This window comes from Nilaparvata lugens, chromosome 7, assembly GCF_014356525.2.
Source record: "Nilaparvata lugens isolate BPH chromosome 7, ASM1435652v1, whole genome shotgun sequence".
Taxonomy (NCBI): Eukaryota; Metazoa; Arthropoda; class Insecta; order Hemiptera; family Delphacidae; genus Nilaparvata; species Nilaparvata lugens.
Genome location: NC_052510.1, coordinates 35,078,808 through 35,102,299, shown reverse-complemented (window position 1 = coordinate 35,102,299; position 23,492 = coordinate 35,078,808). Strand labels below are relative to the sequence as shown.

General features: G+C 31.9%; 1 protein-coding gene and 1 long non-coding RNA gene across 4 annotated transcripts in view; one reads left to right on the top strand and one right to left on the bottom strand.

Moving 5' to 3' along the window:
• Positions 1-23,492, top strand: part of LOC111051052 (bromodomain and WD repeat-containing protein 3) — a 124,336-nt gene that overhangs the window by 78,412 nt on the left and 22,432 nt on the right. The window contains exons 22-28 of one of the 3 annotated variants that reach the window (XM_039432622.1): positions 308-459; positions 1,024-1,272; positions 13,619-13,799; positions 14,074-14,167; positions 15,867-15,998; positions 16,703-16,792; positions 21,681-21,791. In XM_039432622.1, coding sequence (XP_039288556.1) covers positions 308-459; positions 1,024-1,272; positions 13,619-13,799; positions 14,074-14,167; positions 15,867-15,998; positions 16,703-16,792; positions 21,681-21,791 — 1,009 coding nt within the window. The remainder of the gene's footprint in view (positions 1-307; positions 460-1,023; positions 1,273-13,618; positions 13,800-14,073; positions 14,168-15,866; positions 15,999-16,702; positions 16,793-21,680; positions 21,792-23,492) is intronic. The other 2 variants (XM_039432623.1, XM_039432624.1) reach the window with 2 other exon arrangements.
• On the bottom strand, positions 6,867-9,256 carry LOC120352386. Its single transcript, XR_005571815.1, has 3 exons — positions 9,045-9,256; positions 8,099-8,205; positions 6,867-7,139 (listed from the first exon to the last, which is right to left on the bottom strand). It is a non-coding gene; the product is annotated as an uncharacterized LOC120352386 (long non-coding RNA).

Genomic DNA, 23,492 nt, shown 5'->3' with positions numbered 1-23,492 from the left:
AGGAAATTTTTTTGTATTCAATCAACAATACCATGAAGAATTTTTTAACCTCAAAATTTCATGATTTTACTTTTTCATTTTGATAGTATTCAAATCGAAGAACTTTGAAAAATATCACCACTAAAAAGTTTGTTTTTCTAGCTTGTTGCACAGCCTTAAAGTTTAATCGTGATTGAATGTCTTTAGAACCAATCAAAGAAGCAGTCTTTTAAAAAAGCCCTCTCTGATTGGCACTCGAGGCATTAAATCATGACTGAAATTTAAACACTTTTGTGCAATGGACCCAAACGTGTTATTGTTGTTTCAGGGCCGATTTGAAAACAGGTTTTATCGGCGTGTAACAGCAGCTCAGTTCGATGTCAGGTACTTGGCCACAAATGCTGAGAAGTTCAACGAGGACCACAGTCCAATACTTCGACATGCTCGAATCGTTACCGACCTCTGCCTTAGAGTTATCAAGTGAGTTTCTCATTTTTCCTACAATTTTGACCTTAGTTCTCATCTTACTGGAAATTCCAGCCCCACACGATATTGAACTACCTGTCTGATGAATGGAAAAATGCCAATACAATAATAAAAACCATACAAAAATTGTTACATATATACTTCTATCTATAACCACTCATTTCCACTTATATTCCTAGGTCTATATATACCTATTTTCATATATTTATGCTTATTTTATACTTCTTCTGTGACAATTTATTGGACAAGCAAGACTTCCTGTGCTGTTTCTCATATTATGGTGATGCTCTAATAAATGAGTAAATATTACTACAACTAAATTTCGTCGCAACTTTATAACAGAATGCTTTCCAATAACAATTTCATAACCCATTATTCACTATCATAGTATTCTTTATTTAATCTCCTATTAAAATATCTTGGATTCTTGATTTATGTAATCTTTGCAGATCTATTTAATTTCCATTTATTACCAATAAATCACTATTCAGTTTTGAAATTATTAAAACCCGATTGATATAAGTTGTACTTTATCGCCAAATTTGTGTGCAATTTTAGGGAAGTGTCCGACATAGATGTGCCTGTACTGTACCGGCAATTGCTGGAAGCATATCGGTCGGAGTCGAGTGACGAGGCGTTTGATCCGGTGCCGTCCACTTCGCGGCGATCAGCGCGCATGCTCAGACGATCCAAGCCAGCGACGGCGGCTGTGACGTCACCGGACACCCAGACGATGTTCGACTGGCGGCGAGCCTGCAAGGAAATGCTCGACTGTCTGTGGGCCAACAAAGATTCCGAGCCGTTCAGGTAAACAAGCAACCGAAATTTAATTAGAACGAATAAACAATTCAATGAATATTATCTCCATCATACATCAACACCAGCTTTCCTTGGAGAGAGATGAAACTTCTACTTTTCTAATATTATCAACGTTATATTCATTTTTACGGTATCATAAAACAAAATATTAATCTGGATTGATTTTCACGTAAAAATGCATGATCATCATTAGGAAAAGTGTTCGATCATTTTTCTCTGATCTCATATACTTATAATTTTTTATTGGTGGTGATAAAATGTTGATATTGATATTTTGAATATTGACGATACGATGAATTAATTAATCAATTAATGAAAATTATTGTTTGAAAAACGAAATATCCACAAAACCTAAACTGAAATAAGTCAGGCGATTTGTGTTGTCAATCAATGAGTGTCAAATTCATTGCTCCATTATTGCAAAAGTATATTTATGAAAAGACTCATTGATCAAAACTGCTAATATATATATATATATATATATATATATATATATATATATATATATATATATTATATATATATATATATATATATATATATAGTTATGGAAACATGCCAATTCTGACCCTCACTACAATTCTGACCCGGCCACACTACAATTCTGACCCTGTATATATTTCATTGAACAATACAATTCTGACCCTGGCCAGAAATGGCATGTTCTCATACAATAAAGTTTTTCATCTGTTCTTATTAAATTGCAAGTACCAATTTACCATTTTTCAGACACAATAAGTTTTAGCAATAATATTATTCTATAAGTGAAAGTTATTCTCTTAAAAATATTTTTATTTATTTGGCATACATCAAAAAAGTTTATACATAATTGATAAAAACATGACAAAGAGAATTATTCAATATTTTTTCAAATACAACTATTTTTTGCCTATTATGACTATATTGCCGTTTTTGCGAACATATGGTTACCGTATCCTTCATCATACATAGGCCAAAATACAATGCTAAACAGACCATACACCAGTTAAAATTAAGTCCAAAATAGAGGCTTTAGTCCAAATAGAGTTCAAAAGCCGTTCTTTAGACTACTGTTGATAGTTGGAAAAATTATTTCTGAGCAACTCTCTCACCTCCACCACCCACTTATTTTCCCTAACATGTCAAAAAAGCATGTTCTATGTTCGTAATTAACTAGTATAATCATTAATTAAAAAATAGCTAAAGCGAGGTCAGATATAGGAATGATTCAGACCTCAAAAAGAGGAACATTCTCTCAGTTATTCAACTATTCTTCTCGAAAATCTTATTATAGGATACTGCAAAGATTATTTATTATCAATTGATAATAATTATAAAAATATATATTAGATATATCAAGATAATTATTATCCTAAAATGAACTAGAAAAAAGTTATCAATTAATACGACATCCCATAGTTTTGGGAGAAGTGATATTTTTTCAATTACAACAGAAAAATTAAATTTGATTTCAACCCTTCAACAACCCTAAACCCTTTCCAGCCCTGCTGTGATATCGGAGATGATATTTTACATATAATTCTGTAGTTGAATAATTAGAAACTCAATAAAATCGCAATTTCACGCAATTTGGCAACGCCGTTATTTTGTCTGGAGGAGGCCCAAGTCTCAACTTATTTTATTCAGACTATAAGAGAAGTACATGAATTCACATTTCTCAGGATTGAATTTACATAATTCCAGTATAATTTCCTCAATTCTAATAGAATAAAAAAATAAATAAAAATGATTAAATAAATTAGAAGTTTTAAACTGCTCTCCTGTAAAAAAGCTGCTGATATACTTCTACCGTTTTTCCCCTCAGCCCTTTCTCACACCATACCTTATTTCATGACATATTGTAAGAAATCGAAACTTACCAAAATTACAAAGCTTACAAAAATTAACAGAACTGGCTGACTGTTAGGTTGCCTGCCATTTTAATATTCAATAGTTTAATAGAAACACAATAAATATAATGTTGCCTTTTATACTTGAATAGTTTCATCGATTCAAAACTTTTGTTCTTTAGTTTATCATCATTCTCAAGTTTTGTATTCTCAAAGACAACACATATATCCTTTCGTGTTTCTATTGCATTATGGAACAGTTCTTCAGCACCTCTGATATCAATGTTCAATTAAATCTGCAATGAAAATATTAGACTATTCAATAAGCATCAACAATGAAAAAAAGACAAATCATAACAGATTTTTTATTATTCTACTAAGAAAACAAAATCATAAAGTATATAATCATTTTATAGTGATATTTTAGATCAAATCACAATCATTGAAATAGTGAAAAGCAAGTTTTTCATTTTCATTTGTTTGTTGGAAATGTTTCTGTGAAGTAATCTTACTTATATGGGAGTATATAGGTTATATTATAGGAAAAATTATTTTCACGAAGACCATTCAATTCAGAAAAAGGAAGAATTTTTTCATCCAATACCTAGAATTGTTACAATGCACACGTTATTATTTTTTATAAAACAGGATAACGGCATCCGCCTTCAGACTCTCTAAAGCATTGAATGGGACTTGTAAAGAACATTTTTTCAATGATATAAAACATGCAGGAGTATGCCTAATCCAACAGTAGAAATGAATTATAGATTGAAAAATACTAACTTAGATACATAGAGCTAAAAAGGAAACATCTTTTTTCTGGTTGAGAACCTATCTTAGCTCAATACATAGAACAATCAGAAAAATATTATTCATCAATACAAAAAAGTGATTTATCTTAATGGAGAGATAGTGAAAACTGGATCACATAAATGCAGAAAATAATCATAGACATCTCCGATGATAAATCAAACAACTAGATTTCAAACATGATAAGCAAATGGCAGGGGTTTGAAAAAGACAAAAATAATATGTAGAATCCAGTTACTAACTGTTGGAAAATCAAATGCAAAACTAACAGTTAAAATCAAAACAGAAGTGAAATTAGGGAATAGAGGGTATTAATGTGCACATTTTTGTCTTACCACTGGAACGAAATCAATCAATAAGTGATAAATAATAAGTGGATGGATTTTATTGTCATCAAACAACAAAGGCAATATTAAGAAAGTCACATGAATCAGCCAAAAAACAAGTTGTATGATAAAAGTTTATCCAACAACCTTAGTCATTTTTTTCGAAATGCACAATCTTATACGATTTTTTACCTCTCAAGAATTGCGCATTTTTTATTGCAGATTCGAAGCCCTATAGATAATAATGATGGTAGATTCTGGCCTAAAATGAAATATCGAATATTGGAATTAAAAAAGATGAATAAAATATAAAATAAAAAACAATACATTTGATTTGACATCAATAAATTTGCCTTTTACAAAAATTTCTCATGACAACTCATCTCAGTGAATTATAAATTTCGAAAATATAGGCATTGGTAGCAAACTGCTACGGATACGGTATTTGAAAACTATCTTATAGATAAAACACTTCATGTGAGTTTAAGTACCGGTATGCTAGTGGTAGTTACGGACAGGCATATCAATTATTGGTATAAGAAATTAGGTACGGTAGCTCATATTCCCGTCTAATGTTAGCTTGTATTCAAAATATATTTGGACAATTTTGCCAGTCTGAATTTAGAAAGAAAGTTTCAGTAACGTCAGTAATGATTTACAAACTTTAGAAAAACTCTTTGCAACAAAGACTTGATTTAGTAGTCAACTAGTCTAATAATCTTTTCAAAATAGATTGACAATAGACAAAATTACATTATAAATTTTTCCTTTGGCAAATTAGATTGAAGTCAATATAATATTTCTGACTAGGTAAAATACACAAGTACAAATCAATAATTTAGTGTGCCATGCCATGAATGTGTATGAAAAATACAGTATGCAACTATAAAAATAAAATTCTTAACCTATTTTTAGAACTTATTTATCTATTCATATACAAATACAATCCAGGTAAAAACAACAGGCATTCGCCTAAAACTGCTCTAAACCTCAATTTGGAATACATAGTCTAGAGGTTTTGTAAAAATTATAACTTAATTCACACACTATTTCGAGTCCAAAAAAATGTATCTACTACAATTTTGAATTTATCAGAATAATTAATTTCAAAATACAAATCAAAACAAAAATCTTCCTTCACAATCGCCAAAAATAATAAAAATTTCACTTAAATCTACAATTAATTATACTCATGTAAACATTGAGAAATCTCTTATACACTATGAACAGAGATATTGTGGAATTTCTCCATATTGAGGTGGAATAAAAACGATATTGTCCGTTTCACATAATTTATTTGAGCCAAACTTGAGTTTCAAGGCATCATCTTCAGTGAGTGGTCTTTTAGATATTTCTTTGAGAAAAATACCACTGAAGATGATGCCCTAGTGCATTGAAACTTCAAGTTTGGCTAAAATAAATTATGTGGAACTGACAATACCGTTATTGGTCCACCTTTATTTTTAGAACGTTGACACCAATGAAAATAAATTTTAATAAACCCCATTAATTTCAATTTATTCAATAAAATGTTTAAGATTTTATCAAAAATGATTATTATTATTGAGAAAAATACCACTGAAGATGATGCCCTAGTGCATTGAAACTTCAAGTTTGGCTAAAATAAATTATGTGGAACTGACAATACCGTTATTGGTCCACCTTTATTTTTAGAACGTTGACACCAATGAAAATAAATTTTAATAAACCCCATTAATTTCAATTTATTCAATAAAATGTTTAAGATTTTATCAAAAATGATTATTATTATTCATAATTCTAATATTATAAATAATAATAATTAATAGTATTCTTCTATTGAAAAACGAAGCAACAAGATTCACATTAATATTCAGAATTTTGACTGAAATATTACCATAATTATATTGTATGCTGTAAACTATTATTATAAAAATAAAACTGACAAGCTTTTGACTGATGAAAACTCCGTTTTGATTTTGGATGTTTAGAATTGAAAATATATAATTGAATCTACATTTCTCTCATATTGGTTATTATGAGTAATATTATATATGAATATTAAAATTTATTTATGTTTAGAATTAATATAAATATATATATATATATTTCGGTGGAATAAAATTATTGTGAATTCTAAACAAGACAATAACTATGGAAAAGAGAATATAATTGCACTTGAATTTAAATATGTAATTCATTTTAATTTGTAGGCTCAAAGTGAAGAAAGATTATCTTCATGTAGAAATGTTGAAATTCACAATAGTCCAATAGTTCTATAATAAAATATAGTCCCGCGGTCTAAGTGAATTTCTACAACATTATTCGACAGGAGAATTGCCCATGGGGGGTTATGACACACACCTAACGGTCTGTAGCCTCAGTACACTCATTGTCAGATTTGCTGAGCTCCTTGGTCAATAACAAAATATTAGAGTCCTGTGAGCTACAATACAAACTGTCACTCGAGTCGCTGAAGTACACACCCAACGGTCTGTTCTTCACAACGAGGTAGCTTCACGCACCTCTGTGCTCCTCTCCTTTGAATAAATGCTCTCATTGAAAATAACTTAATTCAATCTATTTGAAGCCTGCAAAAAATAAGTTTCGTGTTATTTTTGCTATACTAGGATTTTTCCAAACTATTCTTCTCTTAGAAAATCGTCATTGTTTATTATAAACAAGTGCTGAAATACTGCAGTGTCGAAGTATTATTTTTGGAGTGTGATACCCACATGAGCCCTTGGCTTGTGTGTTGGTAATGGAAGAAGTGATTATAAAATGACCACTACGTTCTAGCAGAGACAAGAAATATAAATATTATCCTTCATCTATGGTTCTAGGCAGCAGGAACCGACAGTTTATCGTTGAAGGAGGAAGTGGCCGGAAGTTGTTGAAATTGAGAATTCTCCTGGAAAGAAAATCAGTATATAGTCAATAAATAGTACTTTGATAGTATTTTTTTGTCAATAAATAATACTAATAAAAGACTCTCTTCACTCTTGAGCCATGAAAGATTGTTCTAATCTATTAGAAACAATAATATTCTGTTTGCACGACTCTAGTGCCCGGCTCAAGCATGGAGATTGCCTGCTCAAAAAGGGAATATAACTCCTAAGCTACGATTCCATCATGGTAAAAAGATTCAAAATATTGCTGCGGACATTCAAGTACAAAATTTGATCCATTTGAAGATTCCAAAAATCAAAACTTAGAACAGAAAAAAATGTTAAATTTGGTCGTGACTAATCTAGAAACAGTAGTCAGAGTCTTACGAGTAGATGGAAGGACATGGTGGAATATGACAGACAAACAAAATAGCATTAGGTTGTGCTGCATGAAAAATACCACCTCTTGAGTGGATATTCTTATCAGTGAGTATAGAATGTATATTACCTATATTACATTCTATACTCACTGATTCTTATCTCATTCAAGCTGATGCATGATCCATGCAAAAATGAATGACAATTGAAAAGTGTTAACCATCTATTAACTCGTCTATGAAGGTGCCTCTGCAATGTTGACATTCAGTAAAATATAGGCCTATAATAATAACAAGTTAGCCGATCTCAACTTGTCGTTTGAATTCGACTGAGTGTGTTAACACAATAGGTACATTTTTCTGATTTGTTTTTACTTCTTGCAAATATTCTATATCAATAGTAATGTTGATAAAAGAATGTATTATTATCGGATTCTGACCTATCCTGGAAGTTTCAAGTCTCTGGCTAGTCAGGAAAGTGTCGAAAATTGCTTTTACTGAATATCTCTGTTACAGACAGACAAGAACGAAAGTGAGTTCATTAAAAAGTTGTAAGCAACAAAAGTTTACAAACATAAATAATTTTGATAAACAATTTGACTCACATAATCATCAGCATCATCATCGATCATGAAATTTTGCAAAACTACAGCTTCTTCCATCTGCTCTTCAATTATAGGAGTAGACATTGCAGACAATGGAATTCCAGAATCTGTAACACACAAAAGACAGCATAAATCATTTATAGAATTCTTATTTTATTCACTCTTGATCTCCAATAGGCTAATGTAAATATATATCAGTACAAATATTGACTTCACTGTGCCTGAAATTACAAGGTACAATGCACATACTGTACGGCAAAATGAATGGAGCACTTTTCTGTACCTGAATTTTCCTATACGGTAAAGGATCTTCTAGAGCCCTATGTTTTGCCTCAGCCCCTCACAAAGCGCCATTGCTCCTTTCTATGGAAAGTGATTGGCCATTCTTCCTAGACTAATCTTGTATCATCAACAATTCAATTTATATGAGAGTTGATGGATTGATAGCCACATGTGGAGATAATAGAACTTTCTTACTAGACTGATATATTGAACGCTCTGCAAATTTATGATAAATTATTGATAACTCAATTCACTTTTGAATCGTCAATATGACTTCTACCAAAACATTAGAATTCTCCATCATGTGATCAAGTAATTCATTAAAAACTTACTCGATTAAAAGGTGTTTCAAAGGCTTGGCGAACAATCTGCATTGTGTTTGCATGACTACATTCGACAATAGTATGAATTTTAAAAAAAATAAGAAGAGATAAATATGAAAAAGATTGTCCATTTGTTCGCAAATGAACTTTTATTTTCATGGAATGGTCATACTACTTTATTAGTCTTGATTAAAAATGTTCAAATGTGTGGTTGCAACTTACATTGCAGTATCTATCACATTTTGTTCATCCTATCTTACAAATTATAATTTTAAGAATATCCGCACTAAAAAATCAATTTATTCCATATGTAAAAAGTGAATTTATCTCAATACACTCACCTCATCACTGCTGTACGTAGATTTCACGCCCGTGCAATTTCTATTTTTTGAGATGTAGACAAGAAAGTGGCTTCTGCCATTATGGCATCACAGTTCTCGCATTGAAAATTGAAACATGCTGGTGATGTTCGTCTTGCAATAATTATAATTGAGTTTTATAATAAAAATGTAGGTCTTTATGTATGTACCTATAACGTATTATAAAGCTAGAACGTAAGAGAGAAAGAACGAAAGAAAGAAAGAACGAAAGAAAGATTAAAACTAAAACTATTCAAAGAAAGGGAAAACAAAGGAAAAGCTCCGTGCACTAACATTACAGTTCAAGTACTAACTGCAAACTAGCCAACTATAAATATTGGAACCCGCCAACCCGCCAGTTAATCACTGCCAGTCTAGCCTAAAAGGAATTTGTTAAGTAAATAATAGATTCCAGGCGCCGTGATTCCGAACGCTATAATGAATTCAAACTGATGTGTAGGAGCTGCGTTGTATGAAACTATGAATTGAGTTTTGATAGAGTCTGTATACATGAGTCCCTTCCGAAACCGGCCAATAGAATGGCGAAATTCCATTCTCATGACGTGCTTCAGTACTCGGTAGGCAGGAACCGCGCGAAATTTGAATCTTACACTCGCTTCTCATCTGTTTTTTCACATCAGGAGGGAGAAGGAACCTTGTGAAAATTCTACAAAAAATCATGAACCCACCTCTTCATAATATAAACGAGTTTATGGATTTTCAAATAGATCAGTCCAAAATTTAGCAAACTTACGACACATTTTTGTAACTTTATGGCAGTTTACCATCAAAAGGCAAAAATATGCATACCTGAATATTGAATATTCATTATTCAAAGTGTCATTCTTATTTATGACAAAAATATAATTTATTGATAATCTAGCATTTTTAATCTGAGAATTATAGTAAACAAATTTCTTCATACCTATATATTTTTTATAGCCTGCTACCAGTATGTTTTAATTTTATACGAAACTATACTTAACGATTCCGCAGTAATTGACGTTTCTCTTGTATTCATATACATGAATATAAAGTTGAATAACAATACATATATAATAATAATTATACATTTAAGTATTCTAATATAAAAATATTATTTAAATGAAACTCAATTCATCCATACCATTAAAAAGTAATATTTCAAATATAAGTACCTAACTCTAGAATAGAGTTTGAGTTCGGAGTAATAATTATTTCTAGTCAATGGAATAATTCTATAAAAATTTTTACAATCATATTATATAAATAGTTAATAAAAAAAGTAATGTAAATCACATGAAAGAGAGAAATGCTTGAAATTGGCATTGATTGATGAAATTAGTAGAAAAAAATCTGATCTCGAAACACAATACTCGAATTTCAAACCTATTTATAAAAGATTATCTATAATAAATTATTCATGATTATTGGAAACACTGCAAAATAATCATTTGTACAACGATCTAATATTAATAATAATAGTCTTGAAATTATCTCACAATCTATCCAGCATAACGGCTGTTAGCCGGAGCTAGAGCTAACGGAATGGTGAATCAACTCGATAATTGAATTAATAAATAATATTCAGTTATTTCTCAATTAATTAGAGACTTGTTTGGGATATTATGAGGATTATTGTATTCCAGTCTACCCAAATAGTTCTTAAAAATGTGAAACAGGAATGAAAAACTTGACAAACATCCATTTATCTAACCCTCTCAAGTATGAATTTTCTTGAGAAATGTAGAAAAATGCATTGAAAACTCAATGAAAAACTTGAGAAAAGAAACCCTCTAGAAATAACCGGGGAACAGGAACAGTTTTTCCATCAGGACTCTGGAAATCGCCAACGAACATTACCAGACAGCGCGCGCCAATTGCCCTTATCAAAATTCCACTACACAAAGTTGATCAAACTCATCCCAAATAATATAATTCCATGAGAAAGTACTCAAAAATCATAAGATTTATTTTCATGACTGAAATTCTTTGAATTCCAGTGATATTTTTGTTTCTTGACTGACAGCCGTTTGAATTTTCTTCATAATCACGCAGTATTTTACTGCTACAAAACCTTTCGTTCAAAAAACTTCCATTCTGAAAGTTTCCTTCCATGAATTACATAGATCTTTCAAAATATGATACATGATACCAAAATTAACAAACCCCATCAGGGAGAATTTTCAAAAAAAGATACATTACTTGAAAACCATAGCCCTAATCAAAAAAATGTATAGCATATAATTGATTTGTATCTTCTTCACTTGCAAGATTATCTGGATTTTTTTTCAAAAAAAAAAAAAAATGTATTTACCTGTAACTGAAATATCAAAAATCCGCGATAACTATAACATTTCAACAACCTGCATTGCAGCATTGGTGAGCAAGTTGTACAACAGATAGATCGATTGATTGATTAGCTGCCTTTAGCAGAGAGAGAGAGAGAGAGAGAGAGAGAGAGAGAGAGAGAGAGAGAGAGAGAGAGAGAGATAAGATAACATAAGATAAGACTTGAAAGATTCAAGAAGAGTCAGTGTTCTTAGCGAAAGTTTAAGAAAATTTGACAGTTCTCTTGATAACTAAGAAAAGAAATAAAACATCAAAATTAAATTTCGTATATTCTTAACAGTAGTCTCTTTGAGTGAGAGAGAGAGAGTGAGGGGGGGGGAGAGAGATTCAGATTCCTTTATTCATGTGTTTAACAAAACATAATTCAACTTACGTTCTAGCGTTAAAAATAAATACCACTAGCGTTAAAATGACATGGTGAATCATATTAAACTAATGAGATCTACAATAATATTGAGCAAGAAAAATGATGAAAAATGCAAAAGTTAAGGTACTACTGTAATGTTTTCACATGAAACGGTGAAGTTTGGACCTTAAGAAGTCCATTCTCGGAGAGGGTATCAAGCATACCCTCCCCTTCATCACTTAACCGTAAAAAAAAGAAAGTCGAAAATTCAAACGAAATATTATGTCTAAGCGAAAAAAATTAAGACTGAAAATATCAATGAGTAAAAACCAAATCATAGAAACGATAAATCATTCAGAGTTGAATCAATTAACAGAAAAGAGTAAATAGTAATAAGGAAAAAATAAAGAAAAAGTTAATTCCCATTAATTAGAGAATCGATAAGATATAATAATTGGAATAATGAGGGGGTGAAAGTAATTATTAGGAAAAAGATTTGTAGATTTAAATCCAAAAATAATGTTAATAACAAAGGGAAATTATTGTACAAAAGAGATTAGTCAATGTAAATAACAAGATAATATGATTATGAAAGTTCATGAAGAAATAATAATAATTCTAATAAGGGAATTATGAAGAGGAAATAATGATTCAAAAGAGAGGGGAAGGGATATAGAATAAGGATGCTAAGATCCACTCGAGGAAGAGTTGGAATAAGAAACAAAGAGAGAGAGAGAGAGAGAGAGAGAGAGAGAGAGAGAGAGAGAGAGAGAGAGAGAGAGAGAGAGAGAGTGAGAGAGAGGGAAAGAGAGACTGAGGGAGAGTGATAAAGAGAGAGAAAGAGAGAGGACAACAAGAGAGAGAGAAAATGAGTTAGTGTAGGTGCAAAAATCATCAAATTAAATAATACACAATGTATAAAATGCATAGGGTCAGAATTGTAAAGGACGGGTCTGAATTGTATGGTCGAGGCCAGAATTGTAGTGTTTTCATACGAAAAGGGTCAGAATTGGCGCGTCTGTATACGTATATATATATATATATATATATATATATATATATATATATATAGCACATAACAGAAGACACTTTAAAGTTTGTAATATAAATTAAAACAGGAGACACGATATAAATAGATTGAAAACACTTAAAAACTTACATTAGAAATGGGGGAAATTTTCGGAGACTGTGTCTCCTTTCTCAACCAAGAAAACTGCAGTCTTCTTGGTTGAGAAAGGAGACACAGTCTCCGAAAATTTCCCCCATTTCTAATGTAAGTTTTCAAGTGTTTTCAATATATTTATATCGTGTCTCCTGTTTTAATTTATATATATATATATATATAAATGAAAAGACTCCAATATTTTTTCCACTGAAACTATTAGAATAACTAGTAATACAAACTTATATATATATATATATTTATATTCATGTTTTTTCTCTAATTATATTATGTAGGCTCGGTTTCTAGGACACAAATTAAATCTAATGAAACCTATAGATTCAAAGTCAATTATAATAAATAAATATCTTTGAAATTGGGCCCTAATCACCTCATCAGTAAGTTCTGGTTGATGAATGTTTAGACAATTAAATCTATTGGATGAAGCAATTAGGCAGAATACTAAATTTATAGAAGAAGACAAGATACGCCCCAAAACAAGTTCACTTTTCATTACTCAATCTTGAAATAGTTTTTTTATATTCTTCAAATCAATCATTCTTATAAAATAATCCATCATATGTGCCGAATTACTGATTTTTTCAGACTGGTTGTCAGAATATTTTTTTTATACAAATCTGTGATTAATTTCTTGAGAATTAACAGAGTTGTTGACTTTACTCGACAAGTTTGGTTTATTTGTTTGTTGTTCTATAGGGAACCTGTTGATCGGCTGGAACATCCCGACTACGACAAAATCGTGAGCACACCAATGGATTTGTGGACCGTACGCGAGGAGTTGAGAGGCAACAACTACGAAAACCACAAAGAATTCTACAAGGATGTACAGCTCATATTCATCAACTCTAAAAAGTATTCGCCCGACCCTAGATCTAGGGTGAGTTACTGGAGAAATAATCATATAATCAATCATTCTGTGTAACAGTGTAATAGTATTTCTATTTTCAATATTTTCATACTATGTTTGCATTATAACAACCAGCAAAACACGTTCAACTTTGTCAAATGTAAGATTATTATTTCCACTGAATGTCTTGAAACTCATCAGCTCATTATAGTTTGGCAATATCATTAATTTACTATGTTTATTTATCTGCACTCTGTATTAACGTACTGTATTAACTAAGCTCTTTGTTGGCATTAAATTTCAGATTTACGGAATGACCTCTAGAATGGCGAATCTAGCTGAAAAATTAATGGACGATCTACTCCAGAAGTGGAGGTCTTCAAGAAGGCAAAATAGAGGTAAGGAAATGTATACTTTACATACATCCTGGGGGGAAGGGTTCAGTTCTTCTGGATTTCAGGTCATCCTGTCCATAAGGTTAGATGAACTTGCACTAAAAGGTTAAGTTTGATTATGTTTCAAAAGTAAAAGGATAGGTTAGGAAGGTTAGGTTTTTCTTTTGAATTGCATTATGTTGGTATTATTCGTACGTAATATTTGGATAATAAACACAAAAAACGGAAACGATGAGGATGGAATGAATGTCACGAATCCTGGGATCTAACAATGATGTGTTGCTGTGGTATGCATAATTTTGTATTGTGCAAATTAATATCTCATTGCATTTGTTGATTGTTGCATTCAGAAACTTATGGAAACTTTCTATTCCGATATTGTTTTTAACTAATTTATATGTTTCAGGTCACTATAAATTAGTGATACAATGAGATGATCATTGTTATTTATTTGGTTACATCTGAGTCCCAGTGTTGCATCAAGACAGAGTTGTATTTGTGTTGTGTTCTAATGATCAGAGAAGTATTTTATAGCAATTGAAATTTTAATGTGCAATTTGGAGAATAAAATGCAATATAATGGCTTAGTTCATTTGATTCTCGACTGGGCGACATTATAACGCTGCAGACCCTCTGCTACAATGAGCCTTCATTTCCAATTCTATACTACATACCATTGATAAAAAGGAATGATCCTTAAATTATCAAATGCAAACAAATTGCTGAATAATACAAATGCGAATAATTGTAAAATACTGTAGTGAATAGTATCTCTACAATTAAAAGTTGATGAGGCCATCATTATATCAATCTGGTTTGATAAAATAATTATTCTGCTGGCTCATCAAATTGGCATGTTATATATTTCTTACTTCTCTAATAATTACTTAATATCGGGACACCGAGCTTCGCTCGTTATTTATTTATTGATAAACAGATCACAATTCTTAAAAATAATTGGGAAAGGACTAACAGGCACAGCCAAAACTGTTTCTTTCCCGAATTTTGATTTATACACTATAAATAGTCCTAAAAGTAGGTCATGTTCCATACACTTGAATTCAGGTCCAATTTTCAGTCCAAACATTTGAAAACAGAAGTTCTAATTTAGATTGTTTACAAACCAAATTGAATAACAAAATAATACTCACTAACCACTTAAAACTGTAAAATAATTATTAACTTTGAAAATTATGATATACTCTAATTTAGAATGATATACCATGCCATGTCAACAAATCAGATTATTTTGATCAAGTCTATTAAAATTTCTAGATAATATTTCTCGTGAAATAAGATGATTGATTTAACAGCTGAACATGATTCTGTCTCTCTCCCACACAGGCACTCGCATCTTCTGTTATCGACATACGACGAAATTATCATCTGTTTTTCCAAGGATGAATAATTATTATCATTTTTACGTCCTTCAGCAAGTTTTCCCAGGGATAAGACCTAGTCCAATCGATTTTTTTATCATAAACCTACTACGTTTCAAATCTCGTGAAAATCGTTAGAGCCGTTTTTGAAATCCGTAGGACATAAATAACCATAAATATAAATAATCAAATATAAAAAATATACAGAAATTGCTCGCTCAATATAATAGGATTGTGTCTTATAAATGAGCATTCTGGCTATTATTGTTGAGTCGTAATTTGTAACATCTAGAAATTGACAATAATTATGTTTTCCTGTTGAGGGCGAAAAATGAGGAAAACAAAGCCGCCAAGGAAGAAGGCGGTCGCCCAAACTGACAACGGTGTGGCATCCGACAGTGATGAGGAGCTTCAATCACCCAAAACTAGTTCATCTAAACCTTCCAAAAATGACCGTGAGTACTACTTTCATTCAAATTTTTAAACAATTTTCAAACAAGAAACAAGTTTCAATTTGGAAATTTCGGAATACAGTAAGTTTGTGATACCAAAATCAGTACAACAGATAATTACCAAGCAAGTAAATATTCCTGGGACTCTCTCCCTATCGGGTTAGAATAAAATTAAATTATTTATTGAACATCTTTGCTATAGTTATTAACATTTCATACATATCGATAGCAAAAAATAAAAATTACAAGAGTCAGAGTACTCACAAATTGATCATTTGGACTAAATAAATAATAGTGCTGAATTTTGGTGAAGTAAATTTTGGTGATTATTTAAAATAATTGCTATTAGACGTATAAATAGTGTACATAATTTCGGTTCTGACCCCTTCACTTACAAGTAGAAGTAGTAATCTCAACATTTTTAGTGTAACATTCAAATGTAACTTGAAAATATCCAACATTCAAAGTAATATTTTATTGTTCATACTGTAAGTTCCGTTTCTATGAATCTAAATTTGTTCATAACCATGCATTATCATTATTATGCATTATTTATGTTATATCTTCTTAGATGTTTTACAGATAAAACTGTGATCCAATGCATTCTAGAAAACTTATTGTATTTATAATAATTATTATTCTTCGATTTTATAAAACGTTTTTTTATTACATGAAGTTACTTTATTACATACATATTTATGCATCAGGTGGTTTACCAAGGCGATTTGTTCAAAAGAAAGTTTCCAAAGACTGGCCCAATAATGAAAATCAGCCACATTCATTTAATAAGCCGAGTGGTAATTATCATTCGATAATTAAGCATGCTTGCAGACAACGCACTTAGCTCGCAACTAAGAACCAACAAATCAATTGATTCATTTTAATGGCTTGAAGGTTTTTTACTCATTCACTTAGCTATAATCCCTTCATCTAATTCACTATTTTCTATTCTTATGTGAAAGGCAATCCTCTCTCAGCCTCGTATCTTTGGTTCAAAATGTTCTATTTTATCTGCTTTTGAACTAATTTTGTTAAAGGCACTGGACATTACTCTGGCATTAATCTGGTTTTAAGAATCATATAATTGACATGAAATGAATCTTTAAATAACCATTTAATTGCTTTTGGAAACTCAGATTCATTAAAATGTGTATTGTTACTGATTTCAATCAATTCTTGAACCTTTAACGCTAATGCTAACAATAGATTGATGTATTAGTTCCAAAAAAATCCTTATATTTATGATAACTTTTTTTTAACTGGAATATGGTGGCTTGAAACTCACTTATCCTAAGCTTTAAATTTCTATTTCCGCTCATCTATTATAGCCTAGGTGCATGAACTTACTTCTTATGACACATCATTATTAAAATTATTTTGTTGATTATTATTCAACTAAGTTCATTTTGCTTTGATATATGTCTCTCAAACACTCTTTTCCAATTATTTTCTGAATTTTAGCCGTAATTAATACATATTATTGACTCCAATCATAAATATGTCTCCATTAATAAATATTATTATTATTAATATTTATATCAATTCGTTTATGTTTTTTTATTTCTCAACGTAACAACTATATTATTTGTCCACATCATCATAAAATATGAGGATGTGTGCTACGCATACTTTTGAATTAAATCTCTCATATAGCTTATTATTTGTAGAAATTCTTCAATTTCCACAGTAAACTGTGTGATTATCATTATCATTCAACCTTAGTCAGTGTATCAAATCGTAGAAGTTATATTATTTAGTAGAAATTATTGAAATTTTTTCAAGTTTTAATAATATTATTTTATTCGATTTATGAAAAAAATTAATTTTTAGTACTATTGAATTATTAGTTTAATAATTTACTGCAAACATAATTCCAATATAAATATATAGTAAAACAGTGATTATGATGGAGTTGTACTGACAATAAGCTAGCGAATTTGTCTTGATTATTCACATTGAAAGACTTATTATCAATTATTATATATGATTTGAGATTTTAATTGAACGAGTTTCTACTTTTAACTGTAGACCAATATCGTTCTCCGTCTATTTTTATGTTTCACAGTAAGTTTTGAACGCTTTGATCAATCAAGTTCAAATTTTTAATATATTCTTCGAACCTTTTTAAATATTAAGTTCGTTGGACAGCAAAATTTACCGACTCCATCGTCCTTTTTCAGACGAGAAATGAGAATATTCCATCAATATAACTATGTATTGTATATGCTATAGATATACGATGATTATTCAACAATTTTGAGAGAAAAAATCATACAAAAGTCATATGGAATATCGTAAATTGATTCCAACCAGGGATTCCAATAGAACAGCTGAAAGAATATCGGCGGTATTTTTGCAAATTATTATGCGGATTCTCTCAGTGAAGAAATTACAATAATGGTTGAGTTCAAAGCCACTGATCAATTCCATCGGGTTTTTTTACGTTCAGTAAAAAACCTGATCACAGATTAGTGATCATAGATGAACCACAGAATGGAAAGTCGGCTAATATCTTGACGTCATAATCAGCCATCTTGAAAGAAAGTGTAGCATTGTAAAGGTAGGCGCACACAGATCGTCTTCGGACGGACGGCACGCATCGGAAGATTAGATTTGATGCATTGTTTTCAATTGGAGTGCGCATACCTATCCGCATCGTACGCATCGTAGATCGGAAATGCCGTCAGGAATTCCGAGAAGAGCATTGAAGCCGACGGCTCCGATCGGATTGAATGACTCACCGGCATTTATTTATTCCCTTGTATATTCTGTAGAATGTAGAAATAAATATTTTATAGGGTTTTAATTTTTTATTCAAATATATACTAGAGTTTTAATTATTATAAAATATGTCCTAAATCAGTATCAAAACTAACTATGTCCTTAACATAACAATGTACCAAAATACAGTAGAGTAAAATATCAGCTATTAATATACTGTATTACATAAATGTACTATAATTGGTTTGTAATGTATATTTAGTGTATTATAATATTAGAATAAATAGAATTTCATAATCTCACCAAAAAAGAACATACGATATTATGCATAATGTCACTTAAGAGAGGGACTAATTTTGCCTTATGTCAATGCTAATTTATACGTCTTCAGAAGTTTTTAATCGAAATATAGAAAACCAGAAATGAAATGGTTAACTTGAAAGTTTTAAAATACGTACCTTAAGCAGATTGCTAATCTCTGTTCAGGCTCAATCGCATAAGTGGTGTTCAGTTTAACTATATATGTTGTCTGAGGATATTCAAAACCTCAAAAAACATTACTTGCGACATGCGGAAGTATCTAAAAAATTTAACTTCGTCTTCAATTAAATCAGGAAGCAGATGATTAAATTCGCCGTATTCTATCCTTTTCTGATTAATTGTATGGATCCACATTTTTCGTTTTCTCTTCCTACGTCGCTGTACCTCTTCTTCATCTTCGTCTAACAAGCAAATAACAATTATAACTTCTTCTTCGCTCCTGCTATCCTTTACGTATATACTGTAATATTTGTTCATTTAATTCCTAATTCACACTCGACTTGACATACGTCGCAATGAACTAAAATGTCAATGATCCGATGACGACTAGTGTGCGCAGCACCTCAAAAAAGTACGATCCGTCCGATGCGTGCCGTCCGTCCGATGACGATCTGTGTGCGCGTAACTTTATACAGCAGTAGTTTTAATTTCTAACAAGATGATGCAGTTATGTGTCGTGGTCTTGGTGCACTCAAATCTTGGTTAGATTGATACCATTTTGTGTGTATTCTGTGGCTGAACGGTTGCTCATGAGTCATGACTGACAGATGTTTCCCCTGTTGATCATATTTTTCAAACAAAACTAGAACTTAACCTATCTTATTGTAATCAATTAAAATGGAAAACCATCAGGTGATTGGAGTTGTTTTAAATGCTTTGTAATAGTATTTTCGCACCTAGAGCAGAAAATGAGATTTTTTTTGAGAAAAGATTGAGAGCCGGAAAAACATTTTTGCCCGTGGTGCGAACGCTATTTTTCGCCACACACAAAAATAAACAATATATATGAGAATGGTTGTTTACTAAGCACTTCCGAAAGCAGGAGTGGAAGGTGATAGCTCTAGCAAGTTTTTTGATCACCTTTCTTAGTTCCATGTTAGCGGCTGGAAAGGGTACTCTTTCTGGCCTAGGCCGGAAAGAAACCTGTTCTGACGTCAGACAAGAGTCGTCTGCAAACAATGTCTTTCAGATCTACGTAGGGACTGGAAAACAGCTGCTTTCTGTGCAGTGTGGTGAACAATATTTTAAATGTTATTGAATTTATGTTTGTGAATGCGTTTCTCTGCTCCCAAATACATTATAATGGAGTTCATTATTTGTAAACAACCACGTATTCAGCCATGTCTGTTTACGTTCAGCTACTCTATTTACGTTCTTTTCCATCGGTGGAAAGTACGATTAACTGATCAGTGAACGAACCGGATATGATGCTTTTTTTTCATCAGTTAGACCAAAGACCTTGAAGAGGTACCTATAAACGCACAATGCCTATGCCATCCCAATGCTAGCTCTTACTTGAAATTAAAGGTTCCATTGAGGTATTTTAGCGCGAGATGTATAATAAACATTTTTTTGTAATATTATAGATCACAAAAATCTTCAAGATCTTTAGTATGTAATAATCTTCCTGGTTGTCCCCTCAATGGCCGATTTCAATTGCAAGTACAGTAGCGCTGCATGTGAGTCTATGCATCGTTCAACGACCAAACAGTGGTTCGTTCAGAGCCACGTTCACTCACCGATCTCATCGTTCACTCACCGATCAGTGGCTTTGAACTCCACCAATATTCTCATAAATGGACAACAGCTGATTGAAGGCGGCAATTTTCGTCTTTTGAGGCGAGATATAGGATAAGGCTAATCTCGTGCAATCATCACAGTAAAAAATGTGATGAAGTGATAATGGAGTTTGAATTCAGTTCAAAGCAAGGTTTTCCAGTAGGTAGCAAAATTTCTTCAAAACATTGTTTCTGGGTTTTTCAAATCTTTCAGAAGAGCTTACAAAAGCTATAGATTTCAAAATTAGAATGATAGTTCATGAGCCCAGTGAACCCACTAGTATTCATAGGAACCACTGGATTAATCAAACTTGTGATCGTTTCATCTTATTCAGCATTACTAATCGTACATTCCACCATGAAATCAGTTCTTATTACGCAATATTGAATATAATTATTATATAACAATAATACGGTAATAATATTCGTATGGCTTTTATTGTTGGGGAGTTGCTAACGGAAGTTCCATCTCGCCTGGATATATCATTTGAGCCGGCAATGAGCTTCACGACTGTCATACTTCAACCGGGACCGACAGTTTAACGTGCCCATCCGATAACACGGGAGTGACCTGTTCAAAAACTGTTGGTAATGAGCAGGTTTGAACCGGGTATTTGTAGGCTGCTAGGCAAGCACTCTATCCACTAGACCACGGATCACTCCTAAATAACATATTAAAATTATGGCAGCATAATTATATCCATCGTGCATTCGAGTGCAGTTTCATTACAATTCATTCAGGTCGGGAATAAAATGTATTTAATGTTTACTAGTGACATGACAGTAATTTATGTAATCCACATAAGACATTAAATTGTCCCCTTTTCCAGTGAATAGATTTTTTTTATGTTTACTTTCCAAACAGGAATGCAAACGAGAGTTGTTAAGAAAGAAGTGAAATACACAATGTCCTCTTCAGCGAGTGACCAAGATGAGGACACTAACAATGAAGAGACACCTCACAAGATGAATCACAGTAAGTAAATTATTTCTTGATACAGGTATAATATAATTATGTATTTAATAAATACGGGAGTTTCAAAATGTTCTTCGGCGTTACGAAAATTCACTACAGGAAGGCTATTCCACTTACCTAAATGAAAGTTGTATGTGCAGATGCAGGGATTCAATCAGTTTTTTCAACATCTATAAATGTTCAATGTGTGCTCCTTTGGTGACACGGCATACGTCAAACGAAAGTCTAGCTCTTGCCAAACACGCCCTAACATGTCCTTTTCGATAGAGGTGACCTCATTGATTATGCGATCCTCCATCTCAGCGACATCGTTCGGCATTGGTAGGGTGAAGACCTTGTCTTTCACATAGCCCCAGAGTAAGAAGTCACATGGCGTAAGGTCTGGTAATCTTGGTGGCCATAGCAAAATTTGTTGGTGTTCCTCAGACGCGCGTCCTATCCATCCTATCCAGCGTCAAGACCGCTGTTAAGGTACATCCAGTGTTAAGGTACCGACGAACCTCGTTATGAAAATTGACAGAAAACCCGTCTTGCTGGAAAATGAAGTCAATTATAGCTGAGGCATAAGCCATAATTGCAACATGTCCAGTTACGTCATGCCGTTTACTGTCGTTTCTGCAAAAAAGAACGGCCCATACACTGCCTCACGAGAGATCGCGCAAAAAATGTTTTTTTACTTTCGGAGAATCCCGAACGTGTTCCTCATAAGGATGTGGGTTTTCACTTCCCCAAACTCGCACTTTATGACAATTTACTTTGCCGCTGATATGAATCGTTGCTTCATCGCTTAAAATTATCTTCTCTAGAAAACCTTCATCCAAATGCACCTTTTGATGTAACTCTAAACCAAAATGAAGCCTACGTGTTTTATCTCCATCAGATAGAAGCTGCAGTAATTGAATATGGTATGGTTTGAATTATAAACGTTTACGAAGAAATCGCCACACTTTTGTTTTCGGAATTTCTAACTCACTGCCTGCATGGGACTTTTGGTATTAAACCTGTCCAAATGAACTTTAAGTAATACAGAAGTGGATTCCTTCAATTTATATCACTTTTGTTGAAGTCATACCTTATATTTTGTTTCATATAATTAAATTAAAAAACAAAATTCAAATATATTCAAAAAACAAATATTTGTAATAGTGATACTATGGGGCATTCTTGAATAATCAACCACAAAGGTCAAGTGCATGGCATTTCTTCTGTTATTCTGGACTGAATGCAATGATAAACATATATGGAATCATTCCTGATCACGAATGAATTTTGTACAAGCACACTTTTCACGAAAAAAGATTTCAAAGTTCAATACCAGTTATAGGTGTCCTCTTCGGAATTCTTGAATAATCTCCCACAAAGGCAAGTGGATGACATTTCTTCTGTTATTCTGGACTGAATGCAATTTGTTATACATATCGAATCATTTTAGAACAAGAATGAGTTTTGTACAAGCACAGTTTTCCCGAAAATAATATCAAAGTTCAATATTTGTAATAGTGATACTATGGGGAATTCTTGAAAAATCAACCACAAAAGTCAAGTGCATGGCATTTCTTCTGTTATTCTGGACTGAATGCAATGTTAAACAAATATACAATCATCATTGATCTCGAATGAATTTTGTACAAGCACAGTTTTCACGAAAAAAATATCAAAGTTCAATATTTGTAATAGTGATAGGCTACTATGGGGAATTTT